General features: G+C 57.1%; 1 protein-coding gene across 5 annotated transcripts in view; it reads right to left on the reverse strand.

The window, feature by feature from the left end:
* Nucleotides 1-22,355, reverse strand: part of GRAMD1A (GRAM domain containing 1A) — a 27,099-nt gene extending 4,744 nt beyond the window's left edge. The window contains exons 1-17 of one of the 5 annotated variants that reach the window (XM_040632744.1): nucleotides 21,902-22,355; nucleotides 20,770-21,070; nucleotides 11,099-11,309; nucleotides 10,986-11,006; nucleotides 10,415-10,499; nucleotides 10,180-10,283; nucleotides 10,013-10,108; nucleotides 9,147-9,227; nucleotides 5,984-6,096; nucleotides 5,666-5,816; nucleotides 4,903-5,101; nucleotides 3,823-3,966; nucleotides 2,067-2,182; nucleotides 1,839-1,981; nucleotides 1,311-1,414; nucleotides 1,054-1,227; nucleotides 854-941 (exon numbers count right to left, since the gene is read on the reverse strand). In XM_040632744.1, the coding sequence (XP_040488678.1) occupies nucleotides 854-941; nucleotides 1,054-1,227; nucleotides 1,311-1,414; nucleotides 1,839-1,981; nucleotides 2,067-2,182; nucleotides 3,823-3,966; nucleotides 4,903-5,101; nucleotides 5,666-5,816; nucleotides 5,984-6,096; nucleotides 9,147-9,227; nucleotides 10,013-10,108; nucleotides 10,180-10,283; nucleotides 10,415-10,499; nucleotides 10,986-11,006; nucleotides 11,099-11,309; nucleotides 20,770-21,035 (2,096 nt within the window). In that variant the 5' untranslated portion in view covers nucleotides 21,036-21,070; nucleotides 21,902-22,355. Of the gene's footprint in view, nucleotides 1-853; nucleotides 942-1,053; nucleotides 1,228-1,310; nucleotides 1,415-1,838; nucleotides 1,982-2,066; nucleotides 2,183-3,822; nucleotides 3,967-4,902; nucleotides 5,102-5,665; nucleotides 5,817-5,983; nucleotides 6,097-9,146; nucleotides 9,228-10,012; nucleotides 10,109-10,179; nucleotides 10,284-10,414; nucleotides 10,500-10,985; nucleotides 11,007-11,098; nucleotides 11,310-13,941; nucleotides 14,493-16,241; nucleotides 16,497-17,176; nucleotides 17,313-20,769; nucleotides 21,087-21,901 lie in introns of those variants that run through there. The other 4 variants (XM_040632745.1, XM_040632747.1, XM_040632746.1 and 1 more) reach the window with 4 other exon arrangements.
* Between the last annotated feature and the right edge of the window lie 3,298 nt (nucleotides 22,356-25,653).

The following is a 25,653-nucleotide window of genomic DNA, read 5'->3' on the forward strand; positions in this document are numbered from 1 at the left end:
GGAGGGGCTGCAGGTGGGGGGTGAGGTGAGAGGGGAGGGGGTGCAGGATGCAGGGCCCTACCTCACACAGATCCTGGGGAGGCAGCAGGAGGAAGACAAAGAGGTGAGAACCGCCCCGCCATCAGAGCCGCCCCTGCCCCTCCTGGAGCGCACCACACAGCCCCTCTCTGGACTGCCAGTGCTGGGAAACTGAGGCTTCCCAGGAAACTGAGGCTGAGCGTGTGACTGAGCTGACTCTCACCTCCAGGGTCTGCCGGAGGCTCGGACCTCACTTACACGTCCTCAGAGTGTCCTGCCCCCCACATCCCTCCACCCTGGCCTCTGTGCACATGGGTCTTCCTGCCTCACCCTCTGGGGTAGCTCAGGAACCCTCTGCCTTTCTGGGAAGCCTTGCCCCACCTCCCACAGCTTCCCCATCCTGGCTCTGTCCCCCAGCACCCTGGCCTGCTGTCAGGTCTCTAGTCACTACTGTGGCCCCAGCATCCCCCGGATTAGGGTTGGGCACAGAAAACAGGACTGAGATGTGTGACAGTGCTTTTTTCCCAGATCTCTCCCCATTCCCCTCATTCTACCTCTTCTGGGTGCCTGCTCCCCCAGAAACCCCTCCCTGCCCACAGGGCCTCCCTCTCCCAGCAGAACAGACTTCTCCACAACACATGGAGCAGGGCGCTGTGTAAAGAGCTCTGCTGGGCACATTCCAAACACCCTCTCCCATCATCTCTGCTATCCTAAGAAGTGGGCCCATCTCCCACTCCAGCGGAAGCCCAGAGAGGTCAGGCACCTGCCTGAGGTCACAGAGCCAGAATGCAAATCCCGGCCTGTCTGACCCCACAGACCCAGGCCCCTTACTCACACCACGCTGATGAGAACCAGGGCACTAGGGATGCCTGTCCCAGGGCCCTGGTCCACGGACGGCTCCGAGAAGCGCGAGCTGAGGGAACCTGAGGGAGAGTGCCGTGGAGTCAGACAGACCCATCCCAGCACACCCACCGGGCCCCCCTCCCCCCTTCCCCACGCCTCCGCCCGCCCTGCCCTGGCCCCGAGGGGACACACCTGAGGTGTGCATGCCAGCCCGGGCGCAGGGGTCCGTGTCCGGGTGCTGGGGCCCATCGCCGTGACCCCTCCAGCTCAGGGGCCGCTTACGCCTCCGCAGACCTGACAGCAGTCCGCGGGCGTCCTTCCCGCCTTCCTCCAGGGACAGCTTCTCCGCTTTGGCAAGCTCTCGCTCTGTGGACACAGGAGAGGCCTCTGCATGGCCGGCCCTGGCCTGGCCACGACCCTGTTCCCGGCCCGGCCGACCTCTCCCCTACCCAGGTGGTGGAAGTAATCTTCAATGCCGCTCCAGGAGTTCTTCTCGATCAGTGACTTCACAAGGCTCCAGGGCTGTTTCCGGTAGCGGATCTCAGAGGACACCCTGGGGTCCGGGGGGGGGGGCAGGTGGAGGGAGTCAGGGTCTGACTCCAACAATTCCAAGAGCGTGCTTTCCTTCCCTCAATTCAGAGAGTCCCTTGTCACCCCCAAACAAACACACCTTGGCAAGTCTCCCAGACTTAGCAAGGCCCCCGCACACCAGCAGCTGAGCCTGCACCTGGCCCGGACCCTTCCTTCTTGCTGCCATGCCCCAGCTCCACATGGGGTCCAAGAGACAGCTCAGCCCATCCCAGACTGAGCTCCTGCTGGTCCCCCAAACCCATCTCTCGCCACCTTTCCCCATCCTGGTCCACATCGATGGCAGCTCCAGCCTGTTGGCTCAGGCCGGACCCCTCAGGGGGTTCTGACACCTCTCCCGGAGAGGGAGAGAGGGGATTCTGCCTGTCAGGTGAGGGGCCGCCGCTCACCGGAGCCGGGCCTTGTTGCGGGCGAGGCCCAGGATGCAGTAGCGGTGGGCCGTGTAGAAGTAGTCCTGGTAGGGGATGCCCTGGGTCAGCACCTCCGAGTCCACCACACAGCCACCCGCCTGGGGGCCGCGCCGGAACAGCGTCTGCAGAGACCAGGAGGAGGGAAGAGTCAGGGCCACCGTCAGCCAGGCCCGAGAGCTGCCCGGCCGGCCCCTCCGCCCGGCCCACCTGTGTCTCCACCACCGACGCGCTCTTGGGGCCCAGTGGGTTGCTGATGGGAATGGTGTATGTCAGCACTCGGCGCTGGTGGCACTTGTCGCCACTCCAGGGACTCAAGGTCACGTCTGGGGTAGGGAGGGAGGGACAGAATGAGGAGCCCATTCTCCAGTCTTCTGCCCACAGGCTGTGGGAACTAGCCTTTTTGGGACAGTGCCAGTTCTCTGGGGATTCGCCCTCAAACCCACCCTGCCCCTGTGCCCCCTCCTGATATCTGCCCCACATTCCTTCTGGCCCCCTAAAACTTCAGATGGCGGTAATACTCCGAGCGGGGACCTCTCTCTCCCCTACGCTTGTCACTCATCCTGGGGCCATCTCCTCCATTCCTGCAGCCTCAGTTTCCCTCTCTGTACCAGTCCTGGCTTCTACCCTGAGCCTCAGACCTCGGGGCCTGTGACCTCCAGAGCACCTTCCTTCGGAAATTCCTCAGAGACCTCACACCCACCAGGTCCCACATTGGCCTCATCATCCCCCTAAGCCTCCCCCTCCTCTTGGGGTCCCAGCACAGGGGTAGCCCCACCATCCTCCAGACTTCCCCAGAGCCCTGGGCCCTGCCCTGGACACTCCTTCCCCCTTGTGTTCACTTGACCTCCTGAGCATTGCTCCTGGTTCAGCCCATCCCTGCCTGCCCAGCATCCCACTCTGACCGCCCTGAGTTTCTGGCCTCAGTCTCCACCTCTTAGGTCCAGGGGGAGCTTCTTAAAGCCAAGCCTGCCCCGCCCCTAACCTGCCTAGAACATTCCATGGCTCTCCAGGGCCCCCGGACAGAAACTGAGTTCTTCAGTCTGCCCAACCCCCCAGGACATGAGCATAGTTTTGGAGGGCTGTGGGACCCAACTCAAGGCACAGTCTCACTCATTCTGCAGGGGATTCTACGTGGCTCATTTTCACCAACACAGGAGGGAAAAAAAAGCAGAGGAAGACGATCATCTGACTAGCCCCTCCCCTGCTTGAATCCCTTCCTCGGCCTCCTGAGCCATTCATCTGGTCCCACAGTGAACCCTTCCACGTCACCTGGCGCTGTGGCCTCACCTCGCCACACCTGGCCACAGAAGCCCCGCCTCAAGGGATTCTCCCAGTGTCTTCCCCTGGCCTTGGGGCCTTTGCAGCTACCCCACTGGCCTCCTAGGTTTTTCCCTCATCTCTTCCCCTTTCCCCAGAACAGTTCCTCCTTCAGGCCTTGGTTCCAGTGTCACATCCTTCCAGCAGCTTCTCCTGAGACCCCTCAGGTCACAGATACCCCCCTGACACTCACAGTCCTCGCACATCTGTGACTTATTTGTGTGTCTGTTTACTGTCGTTCCCACTAGATTCTCGACTTCATGTGTCCTGGCCTCTGCACAAATCTGACGGAGTGGCCACTTAATGTGTGATCATGAGCTTGTGTTTATTAAATGCTTACTATAAACCACTGCTTTTGGCACGTGTCTAGGATCAACTTACACAGTTCTCAGGACACCCGGATAGGGCAGGGACTATTAACACACCCCCAACATACAGAGGGGGAAACTGAGGCAGAGAGGCTCGGAACCCTGCCTGAGGCCACTCAGCTAGTTAACAGGCAGAGCCGGTGGGGTGGGGTCTGGCGGATGCAGCTTCTCTCTTGGCCACCGCCCACCGACCCTCCTGCGCACAGCAGGGCCCCCGCGCCTCCCGCTTCCGCCTCCCTTCCCCCTCCCCTGCACCCGGGGAAGCTCGGCCCCCTGACCTGTGAACTTGCACTGCTGCAGGAAGCCCTGCAGGAAGGGCGAGTCTGAGAAGAGCATCTGCTGCAGCCGCTCGGCACCCACGTGGAAGACGGAGTTGATGAGGAGGCGGCCGGAGAGGTCGGGAAGTAGGGCGGCCAGGTCAGCTGGGTGACAGAGAAGGACGGGGGAGGGTGCATTGCTTCCTCCTCAGAGCAGCTCCTCTCCACTTCCAAGCCTTGCGCGGTGGATGGGGAGCCCCACCCTCCCGGCTCGGGTGGATGCTGACCAGAGCACTGCTTGGCCCCTTTCTGCCACCGGGGTGGCTTTAGGGCAGGCATGTGTCCGCCGCTCAGCCAGCCAGAGCCCCCGTGATCGGTTCACGGAGCACCCACCGAGGCCCAGCGGGCCGCAGGCACAGCGATCACAGAGGTGAGCCTGTGCTCCCCGCCCCCACCCCCAGCCTGGGCTCTCAGCCGCTGTGATTGGTTCAGGGCTGGGCCTGGGCTCCAAGGTGGACCAATCAGAGCCAACCCTAGAGCTTCTGGTGCCTCCGTGGGAAAAGCATGCTTCCTCTCCGCTAGGCCTGTCTAGGGCCAGGCTGGGGCTCTCTGGGCAACCCCCCCCCCCCAAGAATGCAGGCTACAGAGAAGGAAGCTGGCACAGAGAAAATGGAAAGAGCAATAACAAGAGCCAGCACGAACTGGCCTGAGCACTTTACAAATATTAACTCACTTCAATTCTCTTAACACCCAACCCTATGAAGTAGGTAGGACTATTGCTAACCCATTTTTCAGATGAGGCAAATGAGGCTCGAGGAGTTAAATAATTTGCCCAAGTTACACAGCTGGGAGGCAGCGTGGCCAGCATTTGGACCCTGGCAATCTGGCTGCAGAGTCTGCATTCTTACCCATCTGCTCTGCCGCCTTTGAGGCAGAGCTAAAGACAGACAGATTTCCAACAACACCATCTGAATGACTGCACACACCCCCCCCGCCCCCAGATATTTCAGTCCCGTGAGCCACTCAATCCCTTGCTGATGCCAGTCTAAGTAAGGGCTGTCGTGTGTAACCAAAGCGAATGTCTCAGGCCACCCGCCTCACCTTCCTCCCCTGTGGACGAGGAGGAGTTACTCGTGTCTGTCAACAGTTCCTCACTGCGCAGCAGGTCCAAGGGGCCCAGGGAGGTGGGCCCCTCAGGGGGGGTCGGCTCAGTGCTCGGGGGTTCAGCCACGGGGGTCACCGTCTGGCTGGAGGAGGCGTCTGGCTGGCTGTCCGTCTGCTCCTCCTTGTCCTCCTCTGCCTGTAGAGAAAGGCTTAATCCAGCTCGGTCTCACCTCCAAGCCAGCCTGAGGGCCCCCGCATGCCCACATTGGCCATAAGGATTTGAGACTGTGGGAAAACCAATGCTGGGGTGGGGGGCTGCGTGTGCACATAAAGCTTCCACCTGAGGCGCAAGGGGCCCTGGGGCTGCCCAGATGAGGGCCCCTCTTAGTCCCTCCAGGCCTTTCCTGGGTGCCTCTCCTGCCTCTCCTGGGGTAAGATTTACCCCAGCCTTGTCTGTCCATCTGTCAGTCCACCATTCCATCCATCCAATCTTGCTTATGTCTCTCTGTCTTTTCCTGTCTTCAGCCCTTTTGCCTATCTCTCTCATTCCCTGTTTTCTCTGCCCATCTTCTCAGCTCCATCCCATCCCTCCATCCATCCCCTCCCTAACCCCTCCACTGACCTCTTCTCTGGCCCTCTGTTCGTCCTCTCCCCGTGACCCTGCCACCACCTCTCAGTCTGTCCCTCTCTCTGACACCACCCCCCACCATCCTCTGTCTCATTCCATCAGCACCCACTCTCTCCCCTGTACTCTGCTCACCGCATGGTCTGCATCGCTGCTGGCCCGGGAAAGGTTGGGGGTGATGCGGCCACGGCGCGAGCCCACCGGGCTTGGCTCCTGGCTGTTATCAGCTGCCCCCGAGGGGGTGATGTCACTCAGGGCGATCACATCTCCCACTTCCTTGGGGCTCCTGCGGGGAAAGAAGGGTAAGGGATCGCTGTATCTTTGAACCCCACACACCCTCCTGGTCTCCCAAACTGTATGCCCACCTCAGTCCACCCGGGACTCCAGGAGCTCTGCACACAGCCCCTACTGTCTACCCCCACCCCAGGAACCAGACACCAACCTCTGACTTACCCCAGACCGTTCAGCTGCAAGGGGCAGACATAGTCCTCATCCTCACTGGTGAGGCCCAGCTCTGAGCCGTAGCACTGATGCACCAAGTTCCAGAGCTCGCGGGGACTCAGCGTCTGGGCAGGCAGGACTTGGGGTTGGCCTCCACTTCACTGGGGCCCAGAGCCCTTCCCATCCCGGTCCCTACTAGCCCTCAGGCTCAGCATTCCCATGGCGTCCACAAGGGGGCAGCAGCGTCTCCAGTCCCAGCCCTCACCCAATCCAGCTCCATCCCCCTCATCAGGAGTCCGGGAGCTCAGGACTTTCCCCTTAGATCCTCACAAGACTCCCGCATCCACAGGTTAGCATTCCCAGATTTACAGAGGAGAATATGAGGGCCAGGGAGCAGAAGTCACGCGCTTGAGGTCCCACATGTGACCCAGGGCCACTCGGATTCAAACCCAGCCTGACTCCAGAGCCAATGCTCCCACCCACCATGCTGTCCTGCCCCTGACTGTTTTTCTAAGCATTCCGGGCCACAGCGGCTGGTAACAACAGCACAGAGTAGCCAGCCACCCTGTTGTTACCAGGTGCCACGCATTCCTCTAACTCCGTCGCACGGGAAAACTCACTGAATCTTCTAGAACAATTCTGTAAAGCCCTAACATTGTCGTTTTAAGGCAATGACACGGAGGCGCAGTGCTGCTCAAGTGGCAGTGGTGAGATGTGACGCTGAGGTAGGAGGAGGGGGTGCCACTCTGGCACCTTGGAGCTGACCACCGTGCCAGCTTGCCTCGTAAGAGCTGACCTGCCCAAGCACGTATTCTAGGCCCAGCTCTGGATGCTACGAAGTAGGGAATGTCCCTCCCTGATGGGGTTCAGTGACTTGCTCCAGGTCACTCAGCTCCTCGTTGATGGAGCGGGAACTCCAACCCTGGCAGGCTGGCTCCAGGGCCTGAACTTTGAACCCTCCTCTGCCCTCACCCTCCCTGGAGGCTCTGACTCCGGGCTGTCCCTCCCTCAGGCTCCTGCTCCAGCCCTGGGGATGGGCATGGCTGGAGCTGCCCCGAGGGGACAGGACAGGAGGGCAGCACAGCTGGAGAAGCAGGTTTGGCCCGCTGAGGTGCCAGGCCAGCAGTGGCAGCCGTGGACCATGCCCACCTGACTTCTCGCCACCCTCCCTCCTGCCAGCAGTTACCAAACTTGTTCGGGGTGAAAATCTTCCCCAGCCCTAGGGATTAATTACAACTGGTTTACACCAAGTTTTCCATCTTTCCTTTGCAACTGAGGCTGGTCATGTTAGCCCGTTATAGCCAAAGAAATGCAACGAGAAGTTGGTTTAAAGGGGGCTTTCCCTCCCTGATAAAGCAAAGAGCCCTTTCTACCCACCCATTTTCTCCTTCGCGTTGGGGACACTTACGGGAGGGAGGGCATGATGCCTGCGGCTGCAGCAGCCACCTTGCAACCACGAGGCACACGCAGGTGCACAAAACATCAACATGCAGAAGGTGGACAGTGTGGAAGAGTCAACAGGAGCTGGGGTCCTTATGACATGGGGAGGGGGAGCCCTCAAACCCACCCTGGGCTGCCTGCCTCCAGACCGCTAGTTAGAGGAGCATCAGCATGTTACAGAACTTAATAGCCATGGGTCAGAACCGCAGCTCTGCCCCATAAAAACCCTCGTGACCACGGGCAAGGGTACCCCTCCACGCGGCACTGATGGAACAGGTAATGGCCAAGCTGCCTCGCAGGGTGGTTGTTGTGAAGATCAAGTGAATTAACGCGTGTCATGCTCAGAGCAGTGCCTGGCACCCGGTGGCACCCAGAGTATTAGCTACTATTACTACTCATCCAGAAATTCCCTGTTTTCTTAAAGCATGTGTGGTTGAGTTTTCCGTGATGTGCAGCCAACTATATCCTATGTAAACTCATGCAACCACGGCAGGCATGGACGGGGAGCCTGGGGGCCAGCACACAGTGGGCCATCGGAATATGCCGGGTCTAAAAGCCCTTACTCAAAACCTCTGGGGCAAGACGTAAGTCAAGATTAAGAAGTTTGGGGATTTAAGAAAGATAATGCAGTGCCTATGCCATACGTAGTAATATGTACTGACGATGATGACTGTATTACATTTAGTATCCGGTACACTATACATCAAAGGTTCTCGAAGTGTGGTCCAAGGATTTCTGGGGATCCCCAACCTTTCGGGATGTCCATGACATCAAAATTATTTTTGTAAGTGTGGTTAAGTGTTACTAGTATCATTAGATGCTACTTTCCTTTTTCGCTTTTATTCTCACACTAGTATATATTGTGGAATTTTCCAGAGGCTACGTGACATGGGACGCTGTCTTTTTCTGGGTGCTGAGGCAGTGTGTGCGATCGTGTATTCTTGTGTTTAGGGATTCCCCAGTTTCAATTTCTAATATAGTAAATAGTGGTAGCTATAACCCACTTAAACAAAAGCTCTTTGGAGAGTCTACTGTTATTTTAAAGAGTATAAAGGGTCCCTGAAGCCATAGAGTTTGAGAATCACTGGCATATCCAATATCGGACAGATACTTTAACTTCATGTTGAATTATGATTATATCTAAGATTTACCCCAAACACATTACTATCTTTGGTCCTGAAACACAGGAGCAGTCCCACAGAGATCAATGTAGGCCTGTGCTGTGCAGGAAGCACGTGCAGCCGTTTAAGTTTAAATGAATTAAAATGAAATGAAATGAAAAATGCAGCTCTCCAGCTACACTATCCACTTTTCAAGAGTTCAACAGGCCCATGTGGCCAGTGGCTGCCATATTCTGACAGCACGGATGGAGAATACTTCCATCGTAGCAGAAAGTTCTATGGGAGTGCTAACACAGATTACAAATAACCACGTTAGCTCGGGGCAGATTTTGCTACCATACGCAAAATGAAGGTGAAGGTGCCTTCACACTTGCAGAGCATTTTGGATTTGTGGAGGTGAAGAAAGGGCCACGGATACACAGATGCATGTCCGTGCAGGCAGGGCCAGGCACTGGAGCCCTGGTGGCCCCTGCTGGAGTGTATGGAAGAGGCTGTAGGTAGGGCAGGCCTATGCCCATGGAACAGAGCTAAGGGGCCCTCCAGCTCCCCAAGTGCTGGCACTCCTGGCTCCATGATTCCCCCCCAACCCCCCATCCGTTCTCACCCAGACCCACCTTTTCAAGCAGCGCGTTCTGCCAGAGGCGGAAGATGAGGAGGAAGCAGCGGTCCCGGGCCCCAAAGGAGGTGAAGAAATGCTGCAGGAGAGAGATAGGTATGAGGGTGTGGGGACAGACATGGCCAGAGGGAGGGGAAGCTCCCTCTGTCGCCATCCACACTTTGTTCCTGGATCTCCATCCTGATGTATCCCTTCATTCGTCCTTTCATTCACTCCACAGAATGTTTATCCTGTGCCCAGCCTGGCACCGGATGACGCTGGAGTCCCCGTGATGAGGAGACGGCCCCTGGCCCTGCCCCCAGAGCTCACAGTGCAGGGTGGGAAACAGGCACAGCCCAGACTGGGTGGGCTATGAGTGGGGAAGCCCAGGGCACTCTCCCAGTCTCCTTCGACCAGGAGGGAAGGTCAACTAATCCACATTTGGCCCATAAAACACAAAGGGAAGTCTGCTGTGAAGTCTCCCCACCATTCCCTTCTCCCTTCCTGTCTGAGTCCCTGGTGTCAGGCAGCCATCTTGGGACCGCGAGGCAACAATCATCAGGATAGAACGGAGTGTCAGGGAAGGCTTCCAAGGAGAGGGGACATCTGAGTGGACAGATATGGAGGAGGGAAGAATTCTACTATTAATATTATCCCTGAGCAGCTGTGTGGGAGCACAGACCACAGGGACTGAGACGAGGGGCTGGTGAGGAAGGTCCAGGTCAGAGGTGATGGGAGCCTAGGCCAGGCCAGCAGGGGTGGGGGGGGCGGACAGAGAGAAAGCAAGAGATCTGAGAGTTCAGGGTGCAGAATAAACAGGGCTTGGGGCAGGCGGGGCTGGCTGCGACCGGGGACCACAGCCCCCCAGCAGGTCCTCGGGCTCACCTTCTCGCTCTCAGTGCAGATCTGGATGGCGTTGGGGATCAGCTTGGCTGTCTTTTCCTTCTTCAGACACGTCACTTCCTTCAACTGGATGGAAATCTGAAGACGAGAGGCCGGTCAGAAGAGGCCCGGCCGGCCCGGCCCGCCCCTCCTTGGCCCAGTCGGCTCACTGTTGTTTCCCAGCGGAAGATGTTGCTGTAGAAGCAGATCCAGTTCTCGGAGAGGTAGAGGCGGCCCTGGAGGAGGATCTCGCGCTGCAAGGCACAGGAGTAATCTGAGGCAGCCGAGGGGAGAGACGGCAGACACCCGAGTCACACACGCTGGGCCGGCCAGCGTGGGCGTGGCAGGTGGGAGGGCGCAGGGGGGACCCAGGGCCCGGCCCGGGACGGGGTCTGCCGGACTCACCCACGATGAGGCGTTCTGCCTCCGGGAGTTTGCTGAACAGTTTCCGGAAGTCCTCGTTCCGCTGTTTGTACGTGGGGCTCAGCATCTGGGGGAGTTGGGGAGGTAAGAACCCAGCTGGGGGCTCACACCCCTATCCTTCTGCCCCATCAAGTGCCCAGAAGCCCCTCGGTCTCCTCTGCCCCGGTACAGCTCTCGCGGGTTTAACATCTAGCTCCCGTCTGGCTTCCCCGGCCCGAAACACGAGATTGAAACCATGATGAGAGCAGTCACGTACTCATTTCCACATGAGCCTGCCCCTGCGCCAGGTACCCACCGGCACCACTGACTCTCAGCGAGTGTTCCCTTCGGCCTTGTCAGGTTGGCACTGTGTCTCAGGAGACAGGCCCAGAGAAGTTAAGTAACTCACTCAAGGACACACAGGAAGTAAGCAGCAGCACAGGATATGACCCTAGGTCCGCTGACCCCAGCACCCAATTCCTTGACGGCTGCAGCCTGGGGCTCCTGGCCCGGCACCTGTCCCCCTCCCTCTCTCCCCTCCAGCATGCCCTCCCTCCCCCTGCCCAACACTTACGCTGTACCAGCTCTGCATCTTCTGCAAGAGAAAGGAGCAGAGTCAGAATGAGCCCCTGAATTCCCCTGCCCTTCCCCCTCCCCACCTCCCCACCCCACGGGGCTCGCACTGACCTTGCTATTGCGTATGAAGTTCCGGCCGCCCAGGCTCTGGGTGCTGGGTGTCCCAGGCACCCCGCCCTTCTCTGAGGAGCTGTCTGACCCCTTCTCCACCATGGTGCCTGGTTCAGGCTCGGGTGGGGGTCGGCTCGAGGGCAAGAGCTGCAGCCGCTTGCGGAGAGATGGGGAGCTGCTTGGCGTGCTCCGGCCGGAGTGGGGGGTGGTGCTGGGGGAGGAGAAAAAGAGGGGCATTGTGGGGGGAAACAGGCTAGGTGTGAGGACAGGCTTATCGTAGGAGGCTCACACATCAGCCCACCCACACCAAGTCCCCACACCCCATTCAACTCCACTTCCAGCGGTGTGACCATGTGACTGAGCAAGCAGGTCCCTATCTCTCTGCGCCTCAGTGACTTCGTCTATGACCCACGGGTGATAAATACATGTCCTCGTCTGCTTGTTTGGACAGTTGAATGAGTCAGTACATGTCAAGAGCTTCTAGTAGCGCCTGGCATAGAGTGATCTCTCAAGAATACCTGCTATTTTCAAAATCATTAACTCATTCATAAATATTCATTGAGTAGCCCCTCCCCACTCAATTGCTTGAGCTAAAAAGACCTAAGCATGTGCTTCCTTTTTTTCTTGTTCACTCTCCATTTCTAATTTGTTAGCAAGTCCTACCTGCTTTACCTCCAAAATCTATCTCCGTTATTTCTATTATACCCATTTCCCCTGCTCCAGTGCCCTGGCCCAGCCTCCATCCTTGCCCTCCTGGACCTCACAGCAGCTTCTCCCTGGGTTCCCTGTCCCCATCGCCGTCCCCGCAGTCAGCTCCCCACCCCAAGAGGGCGCCTGTGAATGCAACCTGGGTCAGGGCCCTTCTGGCTCAGAGTCTCTCCTGGCTGCATTGCACTCCAGGTAAAGGCCAAGTCCTCACCTCGTCACCCCAGGCCCTGGTGTGACTCGCACCCTCTCCTTTAGCCACCCCAGGCTCCTTTTGTCCCTAAGCTCACCCACTGCAGTCCCACGTCAAGGCCTCTGCCCTTCTGTTCCCTCTGCCTGGAATGGCCTTCCGCAGCCCAGCCTAACGGGCTCTGCCTCATTTGGCTCAAACGCTCCTCTTCCCCTGGGGACCCAGCCCCCGTGGCCCCCCTCACACCACCTCAACTCATCCTGGTGGCCTATTCATTTTGCCTATTGTTGCCTCCAGCTGTGAATAAGGAGGTCTTAGTCACCACTGTGTCCCTGGCACCCAAAACTGTACCCAGCACGGAGCGAGCTCTCAAGAAGCATCGGCGACTGCACGAATGCCCCGTGCGCTGGCTAGAGCGGGAGCAGCAGAGGGCCACTCATTGGCGCCGTACCAAGGCTCTGGCAAGCTCTCCGTATGATTCTTTATTCCTCAGGCAACCCTGGACACATGACAGTAGTACCATCCCTGCTTGCCAGAGCGAGCAGCCGGGACGCGAGGCAGCCACCACTTGTCCCAGGACGCACAGCCGCCGTAAGCCAGGGCACGATTCTACCTGGGGGGGGGTGGGGCCAGACCACACGGGGGTCCTCGAACTTTCCTCTCTTGCCTCCAAGCTTCAGCACACGCTCTTTCCGCACTGCCGACTGCCCTTGGCCTTCTTCGCCTGGCGAATTCACGTGCATCCTCCAGGACCCTTGCTCACCACCCCTCCCTCCCGGCCAGAGCCTCCCTGCCATGCCTCCCTAGGGACCCCTGGCAGCTCCCCTCCTGTCGCTAACCACTCTGCCTCTGCGTCCCCCATCCCAGCCCTGACTACTTCCAGGCGGCCACTTGTCTGACGACAGCTCCATTTCCCCCACAGGCCTGTGAGCTCCCCGATGGCAAGGTCCTGGTCAACGCTCTGTCCCCAGGCTTGCTCAGGACAGGACCCAGGGTAAGCATTCGTGTCACACTTGCGAAATGAGTTTGTGGGATAAAGTAAGTACATAAATAAATGAAATAGGTAGGGATCTGGACCACTGCCATACTCCCCTGAACGACGAGCTGGCTTCTCCCAGGTCTCCCTGACACGCATCCCCTACTCTGCTCCCCAACTGTGGCCAGCGGGTGGGGGGAGCGATGAACACCTGAGTCGGGCTGGGACCACCCCACCCCCTGCCCGCCGCACCTGACTCCAGCTAAATGAGCCTCTGGACCCTCTAATCAACCCCTTGCTCACTCTTCCCCAGCTCCTGCCTTGCCTGTTCCCTCTGCCCAGAGGCCCTTCCTCCCAGATTTCGGGAGGGCTCCCTCACCTCCTTCACATCTCTGCTCAGTGGACACTTCCCACAGGGGAAGGGGTTTGTTTCCAGCTGCAGCCCCACCGTCTAGAACGAGGCTGCCGCACGGAGCCTTTGCTCTTGTTGGCTGAATGAAAGGCCGCCCCGCTCCCACCCCTCCCAGAACCGGGATTCAGCCAGGTGTGAGCCTTGCCCACCCCTCAGCAACACCCCAGCCACTTGCTCCCCGGGTGACTTGGGGCCAGTGTCTGCACCTGTGCCTCGTTTTCTTCCTGACCACGACGCGAATAACGGCATCCACCTCACAGGGCTGTCTGGAGGAGAAAGTGAGGTAATACACAGTTGACCCTTGAACAACACGGGTTTGAACTGTGCGGGGTCCACTTACGTGGGAATTTTATTCAAGAAATACAGTAGTCTTCCAAATGTATTTTCGTTATGATTTTCTTAATACCATTTTTTTCTAGGTTACTTTATTGTAAGAACACAGTATATAATACAGATAGTACACCAAAAACCGTTCATCGGCTACTTATGTTATCGATGAAGCTTCTGGTCAACAATAAGCGATTAGGAGCTAAGTTTGGGGGGAGTCAAAAAGTACACACCGATTTTCAACTGCACGGCAGGTCAGCACCCCTCACCTCCGCGTTGTTCAACGTCAAGTGCACTAAAGCCCAGCACATGGGCGGCGCTCGGGTTCGATCGGTAGGTTCTGTCAGACTAAAACGGAGGCCCCAGCGCACCTGTGCTCGAGGCAAACGCTGACCGGGACGGGCACCACACAAACACCTCGGCCTGGGGCGCAGAGCCCAAACTGACCCCAAGCTCCATCCTTCACTCGCTAAGTACGGATTAAGCACGCATGTGCCCTGTGCCAGGCGCTGGGGACACGGAAGTGAGCAAAACAGATACCACCCCAGTCTGCAGGGACCTGACATTCCAGCTGGGGAACAGAGATGAACGACAAGAACACGCGTCAGTGGAGATGCTGAGCTCAGACACTGGTCATTGCTATAAAGCAGCACCGCTCACGTGAGCCACACCAGCAGCCCTGGGGCCTGTGTGACCCAATGCAGACGTCCTGAATCCGAAAGTGGGGCCCAGGAGACGGAAGCACGTTCAAGTCTGAGGACCACAGAAACAAAGGCGGGCTAAGTGGGTGGGTGGGTGGGGTGCAGGGCACACTTGAGCTGAGCCCGAGGACGAAGAGCAGCTCGGCCAAAGGGCAGGGGAAGATTACTTTAGGGACAGGGGTATGGAATTCACAGACAGCTCTGAGCCTGGCAGGTCTGAGGAGTGAGGTGGCCAGCGGGGCAGGGGAAGGAGGACAGGAGGGCACAGGCCCCCCTTAGGTCCCTCAGGTCCCTCAGGCCCAGGTCAGGAGTTTGGGCTTCCCCCTGAGGGCACTGGTGAGCCACGGAAGGCTTCTGAGGGAGGGCGTGACCACTTTCCTCCCCTGCCTCATCTTCTCATCTCTCGCCTGAAATGCAGACCCCGTCTCCACCTGTCCTATTCTCCCAGGGCCACAGGTCTAGGGGAGGACGCCTAAGGACAGGCCAGATAACACACAGACGGGGCAGGGCCTGTGCCGCCAGATCTTGCTCTTCTGTAGGAGGAAGAGGAAGTGCTCGAGAGCGGCCACAGCCCTGAGGCTGCCCAGCCAGGCAGGCTGCAGCAGAGGGAAGGGAGGAGCCGTTGTGGCTGGAGGACCGTTATGGGGGGCAGGGACTCGGAAGAAAACAGGGTTTTGCCACTGCAGACACCTCTCTTCGGACTTCCTGGGTCTACGCAGGCCTAGAGCTCCCTCCGGTCAGAGGGCCAGACGCACACATAGGTGTGCATAAAAGAGAACTGTGGTGTGCGTCACATGCAGCCAGTATCACAGACAAACGGTACTTCCCCACCATTGCAAGAAGTCTCCCCCACCGCACCCTCCCGGACAGCAGAGCTTCACAGGTGTGTTACCCTCGCACCCAGAGCCGCGGGGTTCTCGCACAATGATTCACACAGCTGCAGCATTACAAGTCGGCTATAGCCACGAAGTCCCAGAAGTTACACACACACGCACACACGCACACACACACGCCTGTCCATGATACACACATGCAGCTGCAGGGGGGATCACAGAAACCACAGAAAGTTCCAGATAAATGACATTCACACAGACTGCCACAAGAAAGTCTCCGAGAAGAGGTGAAAGCAAATCATTCTCCAGGGAGAGCCATACAAGTAAAAGAGCGGTCCCAGAGGAACTCAGCCATTGCGGGTACAGTGCAGGTCAATTTAAGCCATGGGGTCAGCTCGGCTCAACGTGGTGGAGGCCTGCTCTCATGTGGCAGGGGACAGAGGGGTCAGCCGTTGCTGCTGCCAGAGAACCTAGACATGAAGGACCCCGGAGGTCATGGACACAGCTTAACAGCACAGTGGCCAGGCATGGAAATAATGCATGGGACACGCTTTATAAACTCTAACTGGGGAACAGTGTCAGTCATTACTGCTTCAGACTGCCAAGGGTACACCCACGGTCTCAGGAGAGAGGGTCCCGGGCCCACTAAGAGCCACAAGGGATCTCTCTTTGTGCTCTGACACACACAAAGCCCCCAGGGTCTCCGCTGCACACCCACAGAAGCCCAGGCACATACACAACCGTCACATACGGATACACACAGGAACTTTCAAAAATGGAATCGGAAGTAAGTTAAGGCACAACCCCAGGAGGCTTCAGCCATATACCCCAGGCCCCCGACACACACTGTCACATAGGGACACACAGGTCACTTATGCTTGCACCAAGAGCTAATGTGTTCAGAGGTAAATTATAGGCACAGACAGAGACACAGAGTGATCGCTGTAAGCACTGCGTACACACACCACCAAGTCACGACTGGACACACAGGCAACTTACAGTGACGCCTGGAGCCACAGATGGAAGCAGAAGTAAATTTCACAGACACACACACAGCCAGGGAGGACCTCAGCTGTCTGCACACTAGGAGACCTCCACGCATGTACACACACTCCAGAGTCACAACCAGACATGCATGGGTCTGATGGGGTACGATACTACGCTACCATACATACAACCACAAAAGGTCACGGGCACACACAAGGAGCCCCCGCCCCAACCAGAGTCACAATCAGACACATTCAGGGCATTTACAGTAACACACGGAGTCACAGATGGAGTTTGACGTAAATTACACACACAGCCGGAGAGCATGCACAGCAGGAATACAGACACGCATACATACACTTCCGAGACACCTACAATTCATACTCAAAACACAGCGGGCCCAGACAGGGAGGAGGAGGTCAATTCGGGGTACAAGGCCGGCCGGCCGCGAAGCCCCCACCACCAGCAGCTCCAGGACTCCCCACAGACAGGGGCGGTGGGAGGGGGCCCAGGCCAGGAGGGGCTGCTCCCGGGCCTGCCCCGGGCTTCGTGGCCTGTGCGCGGGCCAGCGGGGGGCCTGTGTCCGCCCTGCCTCCGCCCCAGGCCCAAAGCCCGGGGTCAGCCTCGTGCCCACCCCTCGCCTCCCGGACGAGCTAGGCCGGAGCCCTCCCCCGCAGGCCCCGCTCCCCGCGGATGAGCCCGGGACCCCCACCAAAGCCCCGCCACCCGGGCGCGTCGCGCCCTGGTGGTGACGAGCCTGCCCCCCCCCCACCCGCCGCCGTCAGCGCCCAGGCCCCAGTGCAGCGCCGGCCCCTCCCGCTCCCCCACCCGGTCGCCCCCGCCTCGGCTCCGGTCGCGCCCCGCACCCCCCCCAGCCGAGCGCGCGCGGAGCCCCGGGCCGGCCGGCCGCGTCCTCCCGCCCACCGCGCCCCCGCCCCGGTCCTTACTCGAACATGGATGCGGCGCGGCGGGCGCGCCCGGCCGCAGGGCTGGGCCGGCCGAGCGGGGCTGGGCTGAGCTGGGCGTCCCCGCGGGGCACCTGCCTCGCCTTCCGAGGCCGCCGCCCCCACCCGACCGCGCCGCCCGCCGCCCGCACAAAGGCCGGAGCCCGGGAGCCGCGGGAGCCGCCGCAGCGTCGGCTCACCCTTCCCGCCCCCGCCCCGTCGCGTCACGGCGCCGCCCCCGCCCGCGCGGGAAGGGGGGCGGCGCAGCGGGAGGGCCCTCGGACCCGGGCAGGGGGGGAGGGGCAGGGGGAGGGGCGGCGGCCGGCACCACGGGGCGGGGGCCGGCTTAGGCCCGGGAGCGACGGCGCGCGCGGCCCGGCCGGCGGGAGAGAGGCCGCGAGCCAGACTTAGAGACGCAGCCGCAGGGGGAGGTCGAGCGACCCGGGCAACCGAGAGGGGCGGCTGCGGCGCCGCAGATACAGACCCAGGAGAGAGGAAGAGCAAAGAGAGACACCAAGAATCGGAGGAGGAGGAGAAGTGAACAGAGGAGAGGGAAGGACAGAAAGGGAAACAGACTCGATTCAAACGAAACAGCGCCATGGCAGCTGCCTTGGCACCGGCTGCGACCCTGTCCCCTGGTACCCGGAAAGGGTCTTCCGCTCCCATTCTGCCCCTGGCCGGGAGCTACCGGCCGCCCAGGGCGGAACCTGAGAGGTGGCACGGAGCTGGAGGGGTTGGGGTGGGCAATGGGACGGAGATTCTGGGAAGCGGAGGGGTGGGGGCTGCGAGCACGGAGGAACCCGGCTGGCGGGAATGGGGTGGGGCCCGGAGACCGCCTGCGGCTTCCCGTACGTGTCCACACCCCCCAGTGTTGGCCCAGGAAGTCCTCGGGGTCTGGGGACCCCTCTCTGTCCCAGACCAAGTTAGACTCCAGCCTCCCTGGCTCTTAGCTGTGTTTGACCTTGGGCAAGTAACCCCAGTCCTGGAGATCTCACCAACTCTGCGGTAAGGGGCTTTCCCACGGGACAGCGCGGGGGTGGGGGCTGCGGAGGGGGTGGGGGACAGCAGCCCTTTTACAGGTGGGGTAGCCCGACCTCAAAGACGGGAAGTGACTTGGCCCAGGGCACGCAGGGGGTAGGCTGCAGAGCTGGACGCAGCCCTGCTCTGACATCATAACCTGCGCCCAGCCCTGCAGGGACTGTCTAGGTCTGTTGGTGTCCCCGACTGCTTGCGGGGAAATGTGAATCCCACCTCACAGCTCTTGGCCCGAGGCACAGGGACTGGCTCCCCACCCCTCTCTAGGACATGCTCTTCCTACCTCTCGAAAAAATTCCATTCCCATCCTTCTCCCCACCTTTGCAGCAACCCCCCCCCCCATAAGCCCCAGTCTACTTCTCCATTTTGGTGGCTGGCAGGCCCAAAACTTCATCTTTCCTGGCCCCTCTCTTTCCCTCACACCCACATCCAATCTCTCAGCCATCCCTGTCCACTCCACCCATAAAATCTCTCCAGAATTTAAACTCTTGGCCCCCACTGCCCCTGTCCCGGACACCACAGCAGCCACTTGGCTGCTCCTATCCTGCCTCCTATAGTCTGCTCCCCACCTGTAGCCATAGAGAACCTATGAATCCCTGAGTTAGGTCAGGAGGGCCCTCCTGGCTGAGAGCCCTCCTGTGACTCCACCTCACTCCAGATAAAAGCAAAGTCCTCACCTGCTTGATGGCCAAGGCCCGAGTGTGGCCATTCTGACTTCACCTCCTCCTTCTCCCCTTTTTGTATTCCCCCAGACCACCCAGCTTCCCTGCTGTTCCTCTAACTCATCAGACACATTCCTGTCCCAGGGCCTTTGCACTTGCGGTTCCCTCTGCATAGAAGTTCTCTCAGGTCTTAACTTAGGCCCTCCTTCCACCATCTCCCTGTGTCTCACTGGTCTCTTTCTCAATACAGATGACTCTTGAACAACATGGGTTTGAACCATGTGGGTCCATTTATACATGGATTTTTTACAGTATAGTACTCCACATGTATTTTGTCTTCATTATGATTTTCTTAGAAACATTTTCTTTTCTCTCACTTATTTTATTGTAAGAATTCAGTATATAATACAGATAACATACAAAACATGTGTTAATTGATTGTTTACGTTATAGATCAGCTTTCTGGCTAACAGTAGGCTATGAGCGGCTGAGTTTTTGGGGAGTCAAAAGTTACACTTGGATTTTTGACTGCGCGGGGGGTCATTGCCTCCTAACCCCTGCATCGCTCGAGGGTCAACTGTACTTCTCTTTGCCTGTCTCTTCTTCTTCTTCTTTTTTTTTAATTTTATCTATTTATTTGACAGAGAGAGAGACAGCCAGCGAGAGAGGGAACACAAGCAGGGGGAGTGGGAGAGGAAGAAGCAGGCTCCCGCCAGGATCACGCCCTGAGCCAAAGGCAAACTCTTAACAACTGAACCACCCAGGCGCTCCGCCTGTCTCTGCTTTTAAAATACTTCTAAAATTTTAATTAGGGAATATTTATTTCAAACAGGAAAAATAAAATAAAATGGTCCTCCCTGCCATCCATATCCAACAGATGTGGATATTTTGCCATTTTAGTTTCAGCTCTTTTCTTTCTTTTTTAAAAGAAATCAACTTTTACAGGCCAGCCAAAGGCCCAGCTCCCCATCCCTCCTTTCTCTGCTCCTGTCCCCAAGGTACCCGCCACCCTGAAGCTGGTGTGTGTTCCTCCTGTGCACTTTTCCATCCTCTTTTTAAATATCAGGATGGATCCACCAACAATATATCCCATTGCTCAATGTCTTTTAAAAGATACACAATTAGGCTCCTACTGTATCATTTTGTAACTTGCTTCTCCATCATCATTGTTTCTGAGACTCCTCCACGCTGACACACAGAGCTCTATTTCATAAACCTCAACTCTTATCTAGCATCCACGATTGGAAGAAACCACAGTGGCCATTTCTATTCAGGGCTGGTATAGTTCTTCTTTCCCCCTGAAGGCTCAAACCTTCCGTTTCTGTCTCCTTGTGCCAGAGGCAGTTTGCTTGCAGAAGTTTTGTTTACATTTCTTTTTTCTTGCCTTTTTTTTTTTTTTTTTTTTTTGCCCATGAGCTGCAGCAAGATACACCTTTTACACTGGCCTCCAATACAAGACATACATGTAATATGTAGAAATATATGTAACATCACAGAAGTCGCAGGAAACCGCACTTACTACCTCATGCATTATTTTCAATTCTGTCCCATTTCTGTTTGGAAAACGTGCCGATCGCAACGCGCTACCTTGGTTTCGTGGCCCTTAAATGGTCATGATCCACAGTTTGAAAAACACTGGGTGTGCCAAAGGGGGTGTCCCCCTCCCCCCTTAGCAGGCAGTGCTCAGTGGAGAGCGGAGAGCTCAGAGTTACTTGTCCCAGCCCATGTTCCCAGTTGCCTCTTTCTGTTATGTGTCTCTTTCACAACCTCCAGTCAGGCCCCATGTGCCGCTAAGGCCACACTCCAGCTGACCTTCAGCTCCTGCACCTGGACAGTGTCAGCCCCCCTTGAGTCCCGAGAGAGAGAGCATCTCTTTTTTTGTCCCAACACCCAGCTGACCTGTCCTGAGATAGACTGTCCGGGTCTGGGGTCCACGGCAGCTGCAGGCGCTGGGGGGTCGGGGTGCAAGGGGGTGATTCTCCATCACTGGATGGTGTGATATAAATGGAGGGCACCACCAGGGGCCTCCAGGGCTCAGGGGCCGGGCCCTCTGCCCCGTCACCCGGTGGTTCCTGGCTCTGCCACTCGGCTCGGGGCACAGATGTGTCCTGGGCACCACCCTCGGCCCGTGGGGGCCAAGGCAGCTGGGGCAGGAGCTCAGCCATGGGGAGCGCTCCGACTGCCAATGATGGCCCGGTCTCTGGGGGAGAAAAAAGAGAGGTGCGGGGGGGAGCCCCTGTTCAAGCCTGCCTCTCACCACTCCCCCTGCTCCCCGTAGAAGACAGCCGAGCTGAGGGGCAGAGAGCAGTGTAAAGGTCAGAGAGGTCGGGGTGGGACTCCCACCTCTGTCAGGGTCCTCTCTTTGTGACCCTCAGTTTGCTTTTGTGGAAACTGGAGATCCTGGTGCCCACATCGTCCAGGGGCTGGGCGGCGTCAGAGAGCTCTGGCGTGTGGGGTGCGCAGCCCAGGGCCCCGCACATGGTATGTGCTCAGTGATCATCCGTTTATGCCCCAGGGTTGGGGTTTATTTTGTCTGAGCATTCACCAAGGCCAAGCCCTGGGTTTTCTATACACCAGCAACCCTAGTGTGCGGGCGCGCACACACACACACACACACACACACACACACACACACACAGGAGGCCAGGAAGGAGCCAGAGGCCTCGGGGCCTAGGTAACGGTAAGGAGACAGAATCCGGGATTTCCCTTCCATGTTTGCTCAGCAATTGCCCCTCCCAGAGCAAACAAAGGGCAGGTGGCGGGCTGTGGCCTCCTCAGCTGGGAGGAAGCCAGGCCTGTTGTTGCACTGTGGCTGTGCTATGACGGGCCACCTGGGTCTGGGGACATCAAATCAGTGTCTGTCCACAAAGCAGAACACAGAAAGGGCTGCTTGGTGCCCAGTTGCCCAGGAACTAGGGAAGGAGGACCTGGGACCCCAGAGAGGGTTTCCCCTGGCTTGAGGAAGAGACCCGGACCCTTACAGGCCAGGCCCAGACCCCAGGGTCCTTCCCAGGCACCCCAACATCCATACCTTATGGCTTCCTCCTCCTTCTGTCCGCACAGGGTTCAGACTTCCAGGGTTAGGACAAGAGACCAAGCCCTTCCCTCCCCCCAGGCGTTCTGGCTGGACCAAAGAGTCACAACCTTGCGGCCGGAATAGCATGTCCGGCCGGAGTCGTGTTCCGCTCTGACCAGCTGTTCCTGGGCGAAGAGATGGAGTGGGGGTGGGGGCACCCACACCACAGAAGAGGCTCAAGTCCGCCGTCCTGCCTTTCCCTTGCAACTACCCTGGCCTCAGTGGTCCATTTCTCCTGTTGGTCGGCAGCCAGCCACAGCGTAGCTTCTGTCTGTCCGCACTATTCCGCCAGAACCGCTCCTCCAAGCCCGGGGGTCACCCCTAAGTGACCAAATCTGGGACGTTTTCCAGTCCTCCTCTTCCCTCCCTGCTCTTAGAAGCCACAACCTGGGAGACCCGTCGTCCTTCTGGGAGGTTCTCTCTGCCTCTGTAGAAACTCGGGTTCCCCATGGTTTAGATCCAGGCAGGGCTCTCTTCCTTTCCCGTTTTTACCGCATGATAATTGACACATACTAAAAAGTGTCTGCATCATAGCCTCGAGTTATAAAGCAGAACAATAAAGCGAGCCCCATCGCCCCCCACCCAATTTGAGAACCAGCACCTCCCTGGTGTGTACTCCTGTGACTGCCTTAGGCCCCTCCCCCACCCCACTTCCCTTCCAGAATTCTCCATCACCCCTCACTTGACACTTCTCATTCCCTCACATTTTTAACCGTTTTTTTTCTCCCAAATCACATTGGTACACATCCCTCAACAATCCATTTTTTAGTTTTACTTGCTCTTGCGCTTTACGCAATGGAACCACACATCTGTGACTGGCTTCTCTCGCTCAACATGGTTTCTCAGATTCAGCCACAGGGGCAGTCACACTTTATCCAGTTTTGCTATGACGCCACCTTCCATTGTGGGAATACCTCACAATCCGTCTTTCCTGCCCACGGACAGCAGGTGCTTTCTGGCTTTCTGCTCTGAGGAGTAAAGCTGCCCTGTAAGTTCCTGGGTGTGCTTTTTTGGGGGAACTCCCTGGTTAGCCAGCGGCCCACTGATGGCCCGCCCCCCCCCCATACCTCCCCTGGGTGTGTGTCTCTGAGCGCTCAGGTCAGTTCCGTGGGCCTTCTGTGCAGCCCCGGTTCCATAAAACATGGCCTTCGTTCCGTGAGCGCTGAAGGAAGTCGGGACGTCTGGTGAGCAAGGCTTCCCTCTCTCGCTCCTCTTGCACGAGTCAGCTCCTCGAGTTCCAAGGGGAGAAAAATCAACAATGGGAACTTGATTGTTACGCTATAACCAACAATGGGTATCTTTGCAATACTGAGTTTTCCGAAATGTCCACATGGGGTCACTCTCCAAGTACTTAGGGAGGTTTTAATGTCACTCTCTGGGTGTTGAGGAATTTTTCTTAACTGCAGCAAAGTACACATCAAAGATACCGTTGGAAGCATTTCTAGGTGTGAAGTAAACAGCGTGGTCGCGTGTAGACATCACCGCCATGCGTTTGGTGCGTTCGAAAAAGAGTTTTTCTTGTCGAGTTCTTTCCTATCTTTTTCTTCCAGTTTTCCTGAGAAATAATTGACGTACGTCACTGTGTAATTTAAGCGGTCCAGCACGACGGTCTGACGTATGTATTGTGACGTGATCACCACACCAAGTTCGCCTAACGTCCTTCTCGTGGAGAGACAATAAAAAGAAAAGAGGGGCGCCTGGGCGGCTCAGTCCGTTGAGCGTCCAGCTTTGGCTCAGATCACGATCTCAGGGTCCTGGGACCGAGCCCCGCATCGAGCCCTTCATTCAGCTCTGCACTGGGCTCCATGCTTCGCGCTCAGTGGGGAGTCTGCTTCTCCCACTCCCTCCTCCTCCCCTTGCTCATGCTCTCTCTCTCCGTCTCTCAAATAAATAAATAAAATCTTTAAAAAAGAAAGAAAGGAAAAAGGAAAATAATCTTCTACTTGTGGTGAGAACCCTTAGGCCCTACTGGCTCAGCAACCTTCCCGTCTATCACACGGCGGGGTTACTGTGGTCACCACATTGCAGCTCGCATCTCCAGCACGTTGTTACCTGATAACTGGAATTTTGTACCATCGGACCTCTTCCTCCAATTCTCCCTCCCCCCACTTTCTTATCTTTTGCTAGATTTTTTTCCTTTGGTATTTCGTGTTTATGAAAGATCTTTTTTATGACAGATAATACACACAGGAAAGGGCATAAAATATAAACATATGGCTTAAGGGACGCCTGGGTGGCTCAATCAGGTAAGTGTCTGACTCTTGATTTCGGCTCACGTCATGATCTCAGGGTCGTGGGATCGAGCCCCGCGTTGGGTTCTGCGCTGCACGTGGATCCTGCTTGAGATTCTCTCTCTCCCCTCTCCCTGCCCCTCCCCAGCTTGCATGCACGTGTGCACATGCTCTCCCTCTCAAAAATAAAATAATAAAATATAAGTGTATGACTTAATATCTAATTATAAAGGAAGAACCCACGGACCCACCACCCACGCCAAGAAAACGCATGTTGCCAGCACCCACAGATGCCTTCCCTGTCAAACCCCTTCTCCCCACAAAGAAAAGCACACCGTGAGCTCTCTGAAAGTCCCTTCCTTGGTTTTTCTTTAGTTTTACCACTTAAGCACATATTCCCCAAAACCACAGTTTAGTTTTGCCTGTTTCTGAACTTCACACGGACAGAGTGACACACTTGGAATTGTTTTGTGTTTGGCCTCCTTCATTTAACATTATGTTTGTGAGTCATTCACCTTATTGTGTACAGCTGAAATTTGTTCATTTTTAATATCGTGTAGTATCGCTGTGGTACTGATAAAATAAATTGTGGATTAATACCTCTACTTACTTATCAATTATGTTGATGGACATTTGAGGGCTTCCCAGTTTGCGCTATTAAAAATAGCGCTGCTGTGAACACTCGTTCACGTGTCTCCTTGCTCCTCTCTGTTGGACGTCAAGCCTCCCTCCATCCATCCATCCACCCACCCACCCCTCGGTGTTTCGGAGCTTCCTTGGTCTCCTGGTCTACCCCATGCAAAACCCACACTACCTTAATTATACATACCTAATTATCCTAATTATATGTATAGTTTTACAGTTAGTCTTGCTATATCTGGGATGGAAAGTCCTCCCACCTTGCTCGTCTTGAAGAGTCTCTTGGCTCTTGTGTTGGATGCTTTCCTCAGCTGTGCACGAGCCTTGCCTGTCAGTTCGTATTCAGGAGTGGGGCCCGGCGTGAGGCTCCCCTGTGGTTTGACGCTGAAGGGGGAGTGGAAGATTGACATCAAATGTTTTGCTGAAACACGTCAAGAGTTCTATTTAGGGAAATGGGCTGGAGATGTGCCCACAGCACTCCCGATGGACAGGTCCAGTGGGCAGCTGGACAAACAGAGGTCAGTGCTGGTCTGGGCGTCCCCGGGCATGTTGGTGGAGGTCACCCACCCCGAGACATCTAGCTGTCAAGATGTCCCTCACCTCACCTGGCACATCTGTTCCCAGAACCTTCCCTTCTCTCCCTGCACAGGATTATTGTCTTCAAGAAACATCAAGGTCGGCTTAAGATTCTTTCTTAGGGGTTCGAGCTACATGGGGAATTGGGCTTGAGGTCAGTGTTGTTTATACCTTTCCCGATCTCTGCCTTTGCAGACAGATTTCTGAGTAAAGTTCATGGTTGGTGTCAGGGCTGTGAAGAAAAGGAAACTCATTAGACCC

This window comes from Ursus maritimus, unplaced genomic scaffold (genome assembly GCF_017311325.1).
Source record: "Ursus maritimus isolate PB19 unplaced genomic scaffold, ASM1731132v1 scaffold_19, whole genome shotgun sequence".
Classification (NCBI taxonomy): domain Eukaryota; kingdom Metazoa; phylum Chordata; class Mammalia; order Carnivora; family Ursidae; genus Ursus; species Ursus maritimus.